Raw genomic sequence first — 15,236 nt, forward strand, 5'->3', positions numbered from 1 at the left:
ACCTGTAGGGGAAAAAGAGATGCATTGATTATGAGAGTTTTCAAAATTATTTTAATAACAGTACAAACATGCCATAGACAACACAAATACTTTAATATTTTGTGTCGTACCAGTACTGACTGTTTAAAAAGGAGGCAAGTAGGAAAAAGTGGTTTAAATTTCCTCCAATAAACTAATGTCAGTGTTCCCAGGAGGGATAAAGACTCAAGGTCAAACAGTCAGTGAAGGTTTTGTGACAGGGTTCTCATTTCAGAATGTCCACTAGTTCTAGTTATATAGTAACTCTGTTGCCCTTATTATTAAGTTAAAGCAAAGGGTGATAAACTTCTCGGGTGGTGGTATCCTAGAGCATGTAGGACCCAGTATATGGAACCTATTCCTGCAATTCGTTTGTATTTGGGAGCTATAATCACCTTCAACCTTCAAGCACACCTACTACCAACCCAGGACTAGAGATGTGGGGAGTTTTTCCCTTTTTATTGCAATCTGTAGAATTTGATGTTGAATCCTGTAGGGATAATACAATTCTCTGTCTCCTTCTTTTTAATCTGTCACTTTAAAATAATAATATTTTGATTTTAGATACTAGCACTTTTATAGCGCTTACCGTGTTCTAGGAACAGTTTCCAATGCTTTATAATCTCGTTTAATCCTTAAAACAATATTATATGCTAGATTTTATTATTATCCCTCCTTTTATAGATGAGAAGACTGAGGCCAGAAAAATTAAATGGCTTGCCCAGTATCACATATCTAGTAAATAGCGAAGCCAGGAATTGAATCCAGAAGTCTTGCCCCATAATCCGTACTGTTATACAACACTGTGATCTACACATAAAGGCCTGCACTCTCTGTATAAGGTCTGAAAACCTTATCCCTCAAACTGTACCCCTCAAATCCCTTCTCTCTTCAGTGTCCCCATAACAGAGATCCTCAGTTTACAGCATTGCACAGATTTCAGCCGACAGAAAACTGAGACAAGTGTGTGGTTTTATTGACCTCTTTATTACCTTTGGCATTACCCGCTCTCCTCCCTTCTCTCTAGTAATTTTTACCTACTTCCCAAGAGTGTTTTTAGGATTAACAAGTGTTTGGAGAGACTGTCCCTTTACACAAAGGTACTATATAACTGGAAAAATAGTGAATTATTTACCATAATGAAAGTTAACTAATTGGGGTGGGGAGGGAGTGGAAGATGAGGAAACAAAAGAGAACTATTCCCCTTTCTTGACCACAGTCTCCAGTTTGGTCCAAAGAAAGGAAATAGTGACAGGAAGCTATTTCATAGTATTTTGTTTCTGCTTAGAATATTATTCAAAAGAAAGTCACTAAAGAAATGTCCTTAGTCCTGACTATAAAGAGTGGAGTCAACAACTCAATCCAGGCAAAAGAACGCACAGGATGTGGGTAGCCTGGGTTGTGTTTGTCTCCTTAACCCTAGAGGCACACAACCTTGTCAATGGAGACATGACATAGACTTCAAGGATCCTCCATCGCCCAATTTCTGTGATTACATTCTTTCTTTCTTCTTTTTTAAAGAACGTCTAAAAGCAAAACAAAGTGCTCATTGTCGAAAGTTTGCAAATTACATGGAAGTCATCTGTAAATATCTCCTCCCCCATGAACACTACCCAGAGATAGCTGGTGACATTTTGATGTTTATTCTTCTATCTTATCTATTTACTATTTTTCAGAATGAAATCATTGTATACATAGTCCCCTAAAACATTTTTTTTCACTTTGCAAACTGCCATGAGCATTTTCCCATGTCATTAAATTCCTTTTTATGACACAACTTTTAATAGCCACACTGCATTCCTTTATATATTATTTCATCAATCCTCTATTGTTAGAAGTTTGGTATATATCCAGTTTTTAGCTATTATAAGTGATGCTTCACATGAAAAATCTAATATGTAAATACTGAGAACATCTTTGATTATTGAGTAGAATTACTGGTCAAGGATATAATTGGGGGGGTTTTGGGGGGATATAAAATTATTTATGCACATTGCAAAAATTACCCTCCAGAACGTTTATGCCTTTTGTGCTTGAACGAGCAGTGCATGTTCATGAAGGGGTATATTTTGCCATACTCTTGCTAATTATAGTGGGTACAACATATGGTTAATATTTAATGCTAAAATGTAAATGAATAAAATAAGTGTATTTAATCTTTGCCAACAAAAAGAAAATTATTTTTGTTATTTTTGCCTGAAATTCTTTCATTACTATAAATGCTAAATATTTTATGTAGTTGTAAAATTAGAGCTAATTTTTTGGAATTTCATATCCCTATAATTTCTTTATTTTTAAATTTTAGTATTTTCTTTTTCCTTACTGGTTATTTACAGATTTCAAGATATATATATTATTATATCATATTATTATACATCTTTTAAGGTATATAAATATGTATAAAATATATTACTTTGTGATCAACTTACTTGAAAATATTTTTCCCAGTTATCCTATTTGATATATACACTTTTAAGTATTTTAATAGGCATACCTTTCTTTTTTTTCTTTAAAATGTTTTTCTTTGTCTTGCTCCAACAGCTAGTTTTTGTTCTGTAGAAACTTTTACTTTAGATCTCGCATTTTTAAGAGAGAAATATAATATTGGGATTTTCATGTATTTATTTTGAAGTGTCGACAACTTATCAAAATATTCTCAGCACTGTAAGACCTAAGCACATACCTGTGTAGAATTTATCTCTTTTTGAGAAAGAGAGAAGGCATGCATGTGTTATTAGGGGAGGGCCGAGGGAGAGGGAGAGAAAGAATCTTCCAGCAGACCCCCGCTGAGCATAGAGCAAAGCTGGGCTTGATCCCAGGACCCTGAGATCATGACCTAAGCCTAAATCAAGAGTAGCCGCTTAAGCCGTTGAACCACTCATATACTTCGCAGACTGGATTCTGTTCTGAGGTCTGTTAGACAGACCCTGGAGCACAGTGAAAAGTCTGTGGAAATGACCAAAAATGTTTGATGATCACTATATTCTGCAAAATATACTAAAAATGAAAACAAACTAGATACCTAAATCATGAGTGTCTCTCTACATATAACCTAAATAAATTAAAATTGACAATTATAAATTAGTTATCAGAATATATATAAAGCTGAATTAGATTTAATTGGACTATATATAGGTCTAGAGAATTAAAATTGATGCATTTCTGTGTTGCTCCCCCCTCCCCCATATCTAGGGTGAAACTAAAATTCCAAGTGTTAATACATAATAGAAATATATATTAGCCTTTTCTTCCAAGTATTTATTCAGTTTCACATATGTCTTATTTATTTAATTTCATACAATGTGTAAATGCATATGTGAGGTAAAATATTGAAGCATTACTTGAGAGAATTAAAAAGTCAATACTAGTTTTAAATTTTCTCTTTTTTCTGATGGGAGTGCTAGTAGGTGGGAGGGGAAGTAGGTGGGAAGAATAAGGAAGGAAGGAGAAATTCATATTTTTCCAAATTTGAGCATATTACTCACTAAATTGAAATGTTCGTTCACATGCAACCACACTTGGAGTTGTGGGGAATAGCTAACAAATTAGCCAGCTTTCGGGGAAAGTTAAAAAAAAGCTGCTTCTCAAAATTATCTTTTCTCATGCCTCACAGAATTAAGCTACCATGAATAGCCAATGCAGGTCGCTAAGTAAGTTAAATCAAGTTAATCATTGCTCCTGCTGTTTAAGCAAAACTCCATCTTGTAGGATCTGTTCCCAGCTTTCTCCTCCTTCAAGCAACTATTGCCTTTCCCTTGCCTCCAGGCTGCTTTGAGAGTTACCCTCTCTCAAATTCACTACAGAACAGTTTGAGCAGAACTGACTTTTCTGTCAACTGTCAGACAATTCAGGGCTCGCCCATAAATTATTCTGGTCCATGTCAGCCCAATCTGGGAGGAGGAGGAATGTCATAAATCCTAGCGAATATCTCACCAAGTCAGAAAACTAACATAATAAATTACTTTCCAGGGCTGTCTGCGTTTTCATAAAGTACTCCTAGAAAAGTTAAAGGATGTGAAATGTTTTAGGTGTGATTCAGAGCTTTTTCTTTATAATCAGTAACATTATGTCTCCTCTGTGTATAAAATTGCACCTTATTAGCCTTTTGAAAAACAATGCTGTGTCTCTCGTAGTCCCTACTCTTTCTGATTCCATAATTTATAATCTGGAAAAGAAGTAGCTTTATTTCTTTATACAAATATTTATTACAGAATCTTGTAAAATTGCTGTGCTAGTTAGCGTGGGCTACTGTAAAAAAAAAAGTCATAAACTCGGTGGCTTAAACAACCGACATTTATTTCTCACAGTATTGGAGGCTGGGAAGTTCAAGACCAACGTGCCAATAGATTGGGTGCTTGACGAAAATTCTCTTCCAGGCTTGCAGATGGCCATCATCCTGTTTTATCACCTGGCACAGAGAAAGAGAGAGAGAGAGAAAGGGAGGGAGGGGGAGAAAGGGGAAAGAGAGTTCTGTCTCTTTCCATCATGATGATCCTAATCTCAGGGTCTTTTTGGAAAGCTAATTACCTCCAAAGGCCCCACCTCCTGTTACCATCCTACTGTGGGGCCTTAGGGTTTCAACCCCTGAATTTTAGAGGACACATGTGCTCCCTTCATAGCAATTACCCTCTAAATTCTAGGACTGTTTGTTAAAACAGCTTTTCTTAAAATGATGAAATAATGGGCAGCGAGTCAATCCCTCCTCACTCCAGCAGCATATTTCTACTCTTCCCCTCCCTGTGTACTGTTCCTGGTATAGATCTCACCCTTGTATAAAGGACTTCGTTGGAGGGGAGCAGGGGGAACCAAGAAACAAAAGTTCTTTCATTGAGCATGAATGAGCAAAATAAAAGCTGAAGAATATTAAAACCTCTCATTCTAGTGATGAAGCCGTCATTACAGTTTAATCTGGTGATCACAGACATTTTTAAACCCTTTGCCTTGGCTTTTCTCATATTACTGTGTCTCTATAATTTGTTCAAAATCATTAGTATGACATATGTACTGTCTGAATTCGATTTTCGTTTGAGATTGCCTAACATGATGTTAAAGAATATGAAGCTAGAACCCCGTGGTGCCTTTGTGCAAACAGAAAATAAATTCTCTCCATCAGACACCTTGACAGAAAGGTGAAAACTGATATAATAAGGATTTGTTAAACAAGACTATTTGCCAGAAAGCTGTCTTAGTGAATTTGAAGTGTTCCTTTCTTAAGAGACTGCATATAATGAATGTTTGAGAACATACACAAAATATATGGAAATATTCAAGGTAATAAAGATGTCTGTAGTATAATTTGCACATTCTTAGAAGTGCCTTTCCCCCCGACCCCAGCCTTGAGAGTGCTAAGTTTGCCTATCTGTGAAAGAAACATCCTTGACTTGTGTAGCTCTCTTAGAGACCGATAATGATGCTGTCCCGTCAGTCTTAAGCAACTGCTTTGTTTATAGGAAAGCAGAGAACAGAAGATACCATGAATTCATTGTAACATTCTTCTGTGGTAGAATGTACACATTTTATTAATTGGGATCTATGAATTCTTGAGACATAAAATTGCAAGGCTAGCTGGCCAACGGAAGTCCTAGAGACTAGGAACTCTGTACCACAGATAGGCAAGCATAGGTTTTCACTCTAAAAGCTAAAGAGCCACAGGGATATTGATATTTTATATAGATCAGAATCAAGGTAAGTAAAAGTATTAATATTACATTATTTAACTTAATCTTGTCAGTTAAGTTGTTGTCTGTCTTCTGAAAATTATATTTAATTCTAAAAACCACCTTCCCAGGTAGGTCACTATTTTTTTGTCATTTGGGTTTTTTTGTAATATATTCCTTCTTAACAGTCCTAACAACAACAAGAGTGACCCATTAGGGCAACGTCTGACCAGTGAGGAACCCATGGCCGTTCAGTAGGGAAGAACTAGACTTTTTCTGTGAAGCCCAGTTGTTTTGTAGGTTTATACCTTTCTTGGTGAACACTTCCCTGTCTCCTAGATAGAGTCAATCTAGAATAAACGTATATTCCAGCCCAATGTTTTCTCAGGGGTTTTGGGGTCCAGCAACCTTGAAGCCAACAATTATGTAAAGATAAGGAATTACTTATAAGAGGTAAATCAGAAATAATATATAATAACAGGAATGACTACTATGAAAAATTTAAGAGTCACTACTTAGAAGTAACTAGGAGATAGATAATACATGTTATAAAAATAATAATACAAGATATATTTTTGGACCAACCACATGCAAAATGAGCAGAAATATAAAAATCCTTTTAAAAATTTGACTTGGTGTTAGAAAATGTATGGGAAAAACAAAAGACTCTTGAAATAAACATAAATTAAATCTTAAAGACTCTGTAACATTGAAAATAAATGGTAATGATGTGGTAGGGCATTCTATCCAATAAGAATGGAATACATATGTGGGAATACACAAGTGTGTTTGTGTTTTGTTCAGTGTAGCTGAGATGGTTGATGTTGTCAACAGTAGGATCTATGTGGGATATAAATGTGGGAACATGAGAACATGACAGGTTTTGTTCTTAGGTAATTCCTGAAAGAAGGTGTGGACATCTCATTCTGTTGACATCCATTCTCTAGGCCCTGCTGAACACCGTAGAGATGTGCATTCTAGCTCTCCGATTAGTTCAACACCTGTAAAACTTCAAAAATGCTTCCGTCGCTCATTTAAGCCACAGTTTCTAGTTTGTTTTGCCTCTTTTGCTAAGTCAGATATTTAAGCATGTCTCATAAATCATTTTCATTTCTGTTGTTTTTCTTGATGATTTATCTACTTGGAAAACAGGTGGTGTGAATGATAATCTTTCAAAAACGTGAATTGCGTGCTAATGCTTTTATTTTTTTTTTATGTCCAATAGACAGAATGTGCAAATTTCATCCGTGTACTTCAACCCTATAACAAAACTCATGTTTATGTGTGTGGAACTGGAGCATTTCATCCAATATGTGGTTATATTGATCTTGGAGTCTACAAGGAGGTAATATAATGAAATATCATGAAAACAATTAGTTATAATATCTTGTCACTTAATGTCTTTGACATGAAACAGGCATATTTGAATATAAAGTTTGAATCATCTAGTTTATGAATCATAAGAACTCATGTTCCCAGGGACCTTATAGATTGCCATTTTGATTACACACTTTATCTACCCAATAAAAAGTGTTTTATTAGAAGTTTTTTTAATGAGATGATCAAAATTAAAAGTTGCAAGTGTTTGTTTTCTATGGGCTCCGTGTGTGTCTTTATTTTCTCTTGAGTTTCCATTGTAATTAGATCTATATTGGTCGCTCTTAGTAAAAACCTAAATCCCACACAACCTTGCAGTGGAATTGTATCTTATAAATAATTTCATTTTTCCCGTCCAGCAAATTTGACCTGTTATATACGGTTACAGTGGTACACACTAAGTCCAGAGAATTTTAATTATTTTCTTAAAATTATATAGTCATTAGCACACTGAAATCATTATTTCTGCCAGGCCAAATTGCCATAGTACAAATAAAGTAGTACTAAATTAAGAGTACTATATTCCAGCTATCAATTAGCATTTTAATAATGACAAACATGTAGATTTCAGTAACTTAATGAATAGCTAATACATTAAAGTGACTTCTTTGCATCATGGACTGTGCCAGGCACGTTACATGGATTGTCTCTTTGAAATTTCACAACGTTCGGGGTGCCTGGGTGGCTCAGTAGGTTAAAGCCTCTGCCTTTGGCTCAGGTCATGATCTCAGGGTCCTGGGATCGAGCCCCGCATTGGGCTCTCTGCTCAGCAGGGAGCCTGCTTCTTCTTTATCTCTCTGCCTGCCTCTCTGCCTACTTGTGATATCTCTCTCTATCAAATAAATAAAATATTTAAAAAAAAATTTCACAACGTTCTTAATTGAAGTTGGTACCTTTATAACTCCCAACTTACAAGTTAGTAAAAATTGAGTCTCAGTGGAATTAAATAACATGCCTAAAATCACCCAGCTTATAAGTGGTTTGGCAAGGAACTGAACCAAAGCTGTCTGTCTCTAGATCAAGCATGCCCAACTGGGCTTTAGAGTACATACTCTAAATTGTTTCTTTGTGTGGGTTTGATGGGTTGTACTGTCATCCTTATGTTTATGTATATACCACTTGTGAATAACCACACATATTTGCAGGATAATTGGCTGTGTGTTTGAAAGTAAAGTCTGGGCTTATGGAACAGGTTTCTTTACATTGATTTAACTGATTCATGCAGAGATCAAACCCACAGCTGTGGCTGGATTAATTTTCCTCTCTAACCAACTTGTCTAACCAGCCCATTCTCAACTGTTTGAAAATAAAACAACCCTCATAGTTAAATCTCTGAACCACTAGGAGACTTGGCAACTTGAATCCATCATTCTTTGTTGCTGGTGTAATGTTCGCTTGCCTCGCTTTGATGAAGGGTAATATATAACAGTAGCTCATAGCATAGGGTGTAATTATATTAGATAGCCCCACAACTTAGATGAGTTTGGAAGCCTGAGGCTAAAGGCCAAACTCACAACTTGCTGAGGGGTGTACATAGTGTTCTTTAACTCCTAAAAGTCACGAGGGCTGAAAGGGAATTTAGATGGAGCTAATTACCTAGCTTGGGACTGTCAAGAGAGCTTGGGTCAGTCAGATATACATGTTCTGTGAATCAGAGAATTATGGGTGAGCTGGGATGGGAGCCCGGTGAGTTTTCCACCGGTCAGGAGTCCATGTAATTGTATGGCAACGCTGCTTGAAGATTGTTAATGTTTTTCAGTGAATTCCTGGTCCCAGGAATTCATTGCTCTTCCAAGAAGAGCCAGAAGGCTCTCCCACGTTCAAGTAGACAAGGTTGCTCGTGAAGTGGCTGGAAAGAGGGACTGGCAGTGTACATGAGGGACGGAGAAGGGAAGTGTGGGAAGTCCCCCTTCTGGGGAATACTGGGGCAGTGAGAGGAAAGAGGAGAAAAGCTCAAATGAATCCCAGATTTCTGTCCTTGGCAGTGAGTTGGAGAGCGGTGTTACTGAGGTGAGAATAGTAACAAGTTTGTGAGGGAAACAGTGAGTGAGTTTTGTACGTTCTGCGTTTGGGAAATGTTCAGGGAGGTCATGCCAAGCGGCTGGTTGGATCCGGATTCCAGGGCAGGAGTCAGGGCAGTTGTCAACAGCTAATCTGGGAGCCTGGGGAGCCAGAGTTTGAATTATGGCTTCAGTCACTTACCAGCTCCATGGACGTATGTGCCCTGCATAAACTCTAGAAGCTTCTGTTTATTCAGCAAAATGAGGATGATAATAATAGTAACTATCACATAGAATTATTTGGAGGATAAAATGAGAAAATGCTTGTATGGGCTTTGGCAGAGCACTTGCTTCATTCCAGGCACTTACTACTTACTGTTGAGCCGTGCGAGGCAATAGGAGAGTGAAAGGCAACAAGGCAAGGATTTTATAAGCGTGTATGTGAACTTCGTGTAAAAATAATGTCTGCAATGTGTGTATGCATGCATATGTATGTGTAAATTGTGTGTATATATGTGTATGGGTACATATGTGTGTAGGTGTTTGTGGGTTGTATGTATATATTCTTTGTGTGTAAATATATACATTTATTCTGTGATACTGGCAATGTCTGATATTTGTTTAATAATTACACTGGAAGTATGTTTTTTCCTCTGGAATCTCCCCTCTTCTGCCAGAAATCTCATCGTTAAGTGAGGATGGTATTAACAATAGCTTTGCCTAATTGCTCTAATGATTAAATATTTCCTATCATGCTCATCTCTTTACTTCAACAATACACATTGGTACATCTTACATAATTAATTATGCTGGAGGAATTTTCTTATAAAACTGAAGTTATCTCAAAAATGAGTGCCTTGTAATTCAGTCAGTTTATCTCCCAAAGTCCACTCAGTCAACCATTATTTTTTACAAAATTTTCTTCTTAGTGTCCTTGACTCTGGTTTAAGGAAACTTGCTTTCCTATAGTTCCTTTCTCCAGGAGATTATAAGGGAGACCTTGTCCTAAGCCTTCAAGATATCAGTGTTATGGGCTTATCTTGAGAATGTAATGAAATGTTGCACCTTAAAAACAGAAGTCTGTACAATTACGAGGGTTTATCTAGTACTCTTCATCAACCGTGACATTCTCCTATTTTCTTGGTCTTTCCTTTTCTGACACACTGGGGTTCAGTTTACTTTTTCCCATTACAATATCCCATTATAGGCTTTAGAGTCCACAGTTCAAACATGACCCGTGGGAAATAATGTGCCCTTAGTGATATTTAAACACACATAAGAGCCACTGTCTACAGGTGTTTTTTCCTGACATCTCTCTAGCCCCATTCACAGTTGGGAAGCACACCCTAAATGGGTTCTCACTGTACCTTTTCCGTGCGAAGGATCCTATCGCAGCTTGTCATTAGCTGGCCTGTTCTAACTAAACACACTTGGATTTGATCATATTACATGGTCATGGTGAGTCTATAAATCGATTTCAACACTTTTTTAAATCCATGAGTTTGAAATTCTGAGGTGAGATTCATTAACAGCATGAACTTAGGGACAGCCCTGAGAGTTCAAGCTACTGCTTTAGCTCTTACTAGCTATATGATGCTGAGCAAGATAATTAACCCCTTCCCTCCTCAATATTCCACTTGCAAAGCTGGAATTCTTAAAGTAGCTACAGTTTTAGGCTTATGGCAAGGATTTCTGAGACAATGTACATACATTCCCTGGCCCACAGTTAGTACCTATTAACTTCAGGCACTATCCTGTTAACATTAAAGTGCATTTACTTAAAATTATGAAAAAGCCATTGTCAATCATGCAATTTAAATTACTATCACTACTTTTTTTTTTTTTTTTTTTTTTTTTTTTTTTTTTTTTTTTTTACTACTCTTTTTTAAAAGGTGGTCATTGCTATTGGTTCTGTTCAGAAGAAACAAATCCGAACTGACAACACACTATGGCAAACAATCCAATTCCCTCTATCCCTTTTGCTCCGTTGCTTACTTTCTAGATAAGTAGCACTGAATGTTCCTTTCTTATTACTCGTGTATCCTGATATAACTTGGTAGATACATCATCTACAGAAAATTTCTGAAATGCCGGATTTCTCTAACTAGTGCACATGCAGGGTGAGTCATCAGCCTTTCTGCTGGATGGTAGTGTTGTCATTGTTATGAAACACTCAAACTCATGGGGCCATATTCATTATACATTCATATTTTTCTTGGAAAGTTCAACTTAAGATGTTATTTTTTCCTGAATATTAAAAGTCTGCCAATGTCATTCTGTCTGTGGCCACTATTATAAAAATAGATATTTCAGCCAAAATAACTATGTGGTTTTAATGTGTACAGTGTTTTCATAATAGTGAAAATACTACAACAGGGTTTTTTGTTGTTGTTGGGGTTTTTTTTTTTTTTGCCCACATTTATCAACGGATTTGTAAATGAACTGCCTGCCTTAGAACGATTTTATGTGTCTAAAATCACAAAGGCCTATTTTGTGTCACAAGGCCTGTTTTGGTAAAGTTGCAGATGTATGAGTAAATAAACCACAACAGTAATGAAAGTATAATTCTTATAGTAAATTCATTTCTTCTTCTTCTTCTTCTTCTTCTTCTTCTTCTTCTTCTTCTTCTTCTTCTTCTTCTTCTTCTTCTTCTCCTCCTTCTTCTTCTTCTCCTCCTTCTCCTTCTCCTTCTCCTTCTTCTTCTTCTTTTGCAATCCTTAGGGAACCTGGGGGGCTCAGTGGGTGAAGCCTCTGCCTTTGGCTCAGGTAGTGATCTTGGGGTCCTGGGATCAAGCCCCGCATCGGACTCTGCTCAGTGGGGAGCCTGCTTCCCCCTCTCTCTCTGCCTGCCTCTCTGCCTACTTGTGATCTCTGTCTGTCAAATAAATACATAAAATCTTTATTAATTTTTTTTTTTTTTTTTACCCAGCATGGGGCTCGAACTCATGAACCTGAGATCAGCAGTCACATGCTCAATGGACTGAGCCAGCCAGGCGCCCCATAAATTCATTTCTTAGATGAGGAAATTAGCTCATGGGTCTCAATAAATTTGTTATTAGCCTTAAGAAATATGTGTGCTTGCTGGTGATTTTGATAATGAGATTTTGATAATGAGAGTGGTCCAGAGTTAGTGAATTGATGGTTAGATCACTAAAGTTCATTCAGTATTATCATTACTACTTTGGGCAAACACAGACCAAACCTGGGAATTGAGCCTTGCCAGAAATAATATTTGCTGAAGATTAAGGAGCCCAGCATGATGCCCGTGCTAAATGCTCAATCAGTTTTTGCTGAATTAATGACTTAGAATTTCATTCTTATCTCCTATCTTCTTGCTGATTCTGCTCTTTAAAAAAAAAAAAAATCTCACTTGTGTTAATATTTCTCCTAACAGGAAGTTATATTCAAACTAGACACACAGAATCTGGAGTCTGGCAGACTGAAATGTCCTTTTGATCCTCAGCAGCCTTTTGCCTCGGTAATGACAGGTAAGATCAATGGCAGCCAGTTCTTGCTTTTAGGTGGTTTTCTGAAAAGGTATGTGTGGACTAAACCACATTTTCTTATTGAGTTAAAGATTATCTGGGATTACTCTTTCACGGGCTTTTTGATTATAGTATTTTAGTGCCATATCTCTATATTTAGCATCCTTGTCCTCGGGGGAGGACCAAGCAAATCCTTCATTTCTACACAGTTTTAATTTTTTTTTAAATTTATATTTATTTATCTGGGAGAGAGAGAGTGTGTGTGAGCACAAGGAGGGGAAGGGCAGAGGGAGAGAGAGAAGCAGACTCCCCACTGAGCGGGCAGTCAGCACAGGGCTATCCCAGGACCCTGAGATCATGACTTGGGCTGAAGGCAGATGCTTACCCGACTGAGCCAACCAGGCCCCCCTCTACACAGTTTTTAAATGAACTTCTGGTTGAATTCTTTTTAATGCAAATGACACATACTTTCTTGTTCTATAATTTTATTTCGATATCTCAGATTTTCTTATACGAAGCTATGTCCCTATTTGGCTTCTATGTAAGTTAAATTTAGCAATTCCTTAAACATAATAGGTTACAAAATATGCTGAAGATTTGAGTGGGAGGATTAATAATAAGATGTAGCGGATAAACTAATAAAACAAATGATGGAATACAGGTAATATGGATACAGATAATAAAATGTTATAACACCTTTTCCCTCAAAGCGAAATTTTTGTTAGCACATTCAGTCTTCCCTTGCTTTGTCTACATTTTAACTTCGCTTGTGAGGTGACTGTCCTGTTTAAAGAAGACAGTGCTGTGTGGTCTAAAGTCTGTTCTGAGGAATGTCAGCATGACCTCTGAATTTTAAACATTATAAGGCCCCCTTTTGTCTTCGTTTGGTTCATGACTTTACTCTCTTTTTATTGAACTTGTCTATCAAATGTTTGAATAGACGATAAGAGTGAAGTACCATGACATTTTAATTTTCACTTAGTGAGAACTAGTGATCTTCCTTTGAAGTAAAAGCGTGCGTGTTTTCGTGTGTTTTGAAAATCGTATGACTGATGTTCAGTCTTTATCCTCAGAAAGTGAGATAGATGATTTGGGATTCTGATCTGTCAAGTGGGGTTGACAGAGCCTTAATAAAAACAATGGATTGCAGGCATCGGTGACCCCTCTTACAAATCCCTAAGTGATTTAAATACAAAGACAGTTTTAAAGCCTGGGTCTACAGATACAGTTTTTAGGTTGAAACACACTTCTTTTTTTTTTTTTTTTTTGGACAATATGTTCAAATATCTACAGTTTTTTTATGTTTCAAATGAATAGTTTGTTTCCTTTACTCTTATCAAGTAATGCCTTTTTGATGTTATTTTTTTCTTCCATTTTTAAAAATTTGCTCCACAAATGAAATATTATCATTTACCGTTAATTTTAGGAGATTGCTTTAAGGGAAGGAAGTAATATCATATCTATATTTATTTTACCTGGCTGGATTTCTCTCTTCTGTGTATTGTTTTGTTTTTTTCCTTTGGAAATTGACTCCTGTCATTATTTAGATTGGTTGACTCAATAGTTGAATAACAGGTTGTTTAGATGGATGTAATCAGAGGATTTAGGAAATATCTCAATCACTTATAGAAAGTCAGAATTTTAGGGACACCTGTGTGGCTCAGTGGGTTAAGCCTCTGCCTTCAGCTCAGGTCATGATCTCAGGGTCTTGGGATCAAGCCCCATATCTGGCTCTCTGCTCTGCAGGGAGCCTGCTTCCCCTCCCCCCCCCCACCCCCCCGCCTCTCTGCCTACTTGTGATCTCTCTCTCTCTGTCAAATAAATAAATAAAATCTTTTTTTAAAAAGTCAGAATTTTGAAGATAATGTTTCTGAGGAAAATTGGATTTTAGTGATAAAATGGTGTCTTTCATTGTTCTCATACATGGTCATTTATAAATCTAAATGCTCTGTAGAAATTAGTCTTTTTTTTTTTAAATTTTTGTCTGTTAGGTGTACTCAACATTGTTGACTATAAGGTTTTCTTAAAATAGGAGCTTAGCTTTTTTTTTTTTTTTTAAAGATTTTATTTATTTATTTGACGGAGAGAGAGATCACAAGCAGGCAGAGAGGCAGGCAGAGAGAGAGGAGGAAGCAGGCTCCCTGTGGAGCAGAGAGCCTGATGCGGGGCTCGATCCCAGGACCCTGAGATCATGACCTGAGCCGAAGGCAGCGGCTTAATCCACTGAGCCACCCAGGCGCCCCAAAATAGGAGCTTAGCTTTAAAAGGCAATATATTCCTCTGTAGGGACAGCATTCTTGTCTCTTTCCTCTCCAAGTGCCGACTAGCATTAAGGAACACTGGCCCACACCCCTCTTTCTCTCCCTCAGTCCTTTTCCATTCCCCTTCTTCCCCCGTTTCTTCCTTTTCTCTCCCATCCTTCTCCTTCCCTTCTTCCTCCCCTGCTCTTTCTCTTCTGCAATGCCCCCCACCTCTCTCTTTCTGGCAGAACATGGATATGCATTTTACATAAATAACAGGACAAAGAAGTTCGGTATGCAGTAATAGCCACATCTTTTTCTTTTCAGGAATTCCTGTTTATCAGAACCATTAGAGATGTGATTAGCTACAAGGAATGCAACATGTTATAATTACCAAGAATGACTTCAGTGCTGAAAGCTCCCTTTCAGCAGAGGTTAGGCAGAGAAAAGTTGTGGTCA

The 15,236-nt window shown here is 37.1% G+C and overlaps 1 protein-coding gene across 2 annotated transcripts in view; it reads left to right on the forward strand.

The window, feature by feature from the left end:
* SEMA3D (semaphorin 3D) overlaps positions 1 to 15,236 on the forward strand; it is a 203,074-nt gene that overhangs the window by 116,773 nt on the left and 71,065 nt on the right. For both annotated transcript variants that reach the window (XM_046021298.1, XM_046021299.1), the window contains exons 5-6: positions 6,901 to 7,020; positions 12,447 to 12,540. In XM_046021298.1, coding sequence (XP_045877254.1) covers positions 6,901 to 7,020; positions 12,447 to 12,540 — 214 coding nt within the window. The remainder of the gene's footprint in view (positions 1 to 6,900; positions 7,021 to 12,446; positions 12,541 to 15,236) is intronic.

Source organism: Meles meles, chromosome 10 (genome assembly GCF_922984935.1).
Source record: "Meles meles chromosome 10, mMelMel3.1 paternal haplotype, whole genome shotgun sequence".
NCBI lineage: Eukaryota > Metazoa > Chordata > Mammalia > Carnivora > Mustelidae > Meles > Meles meles.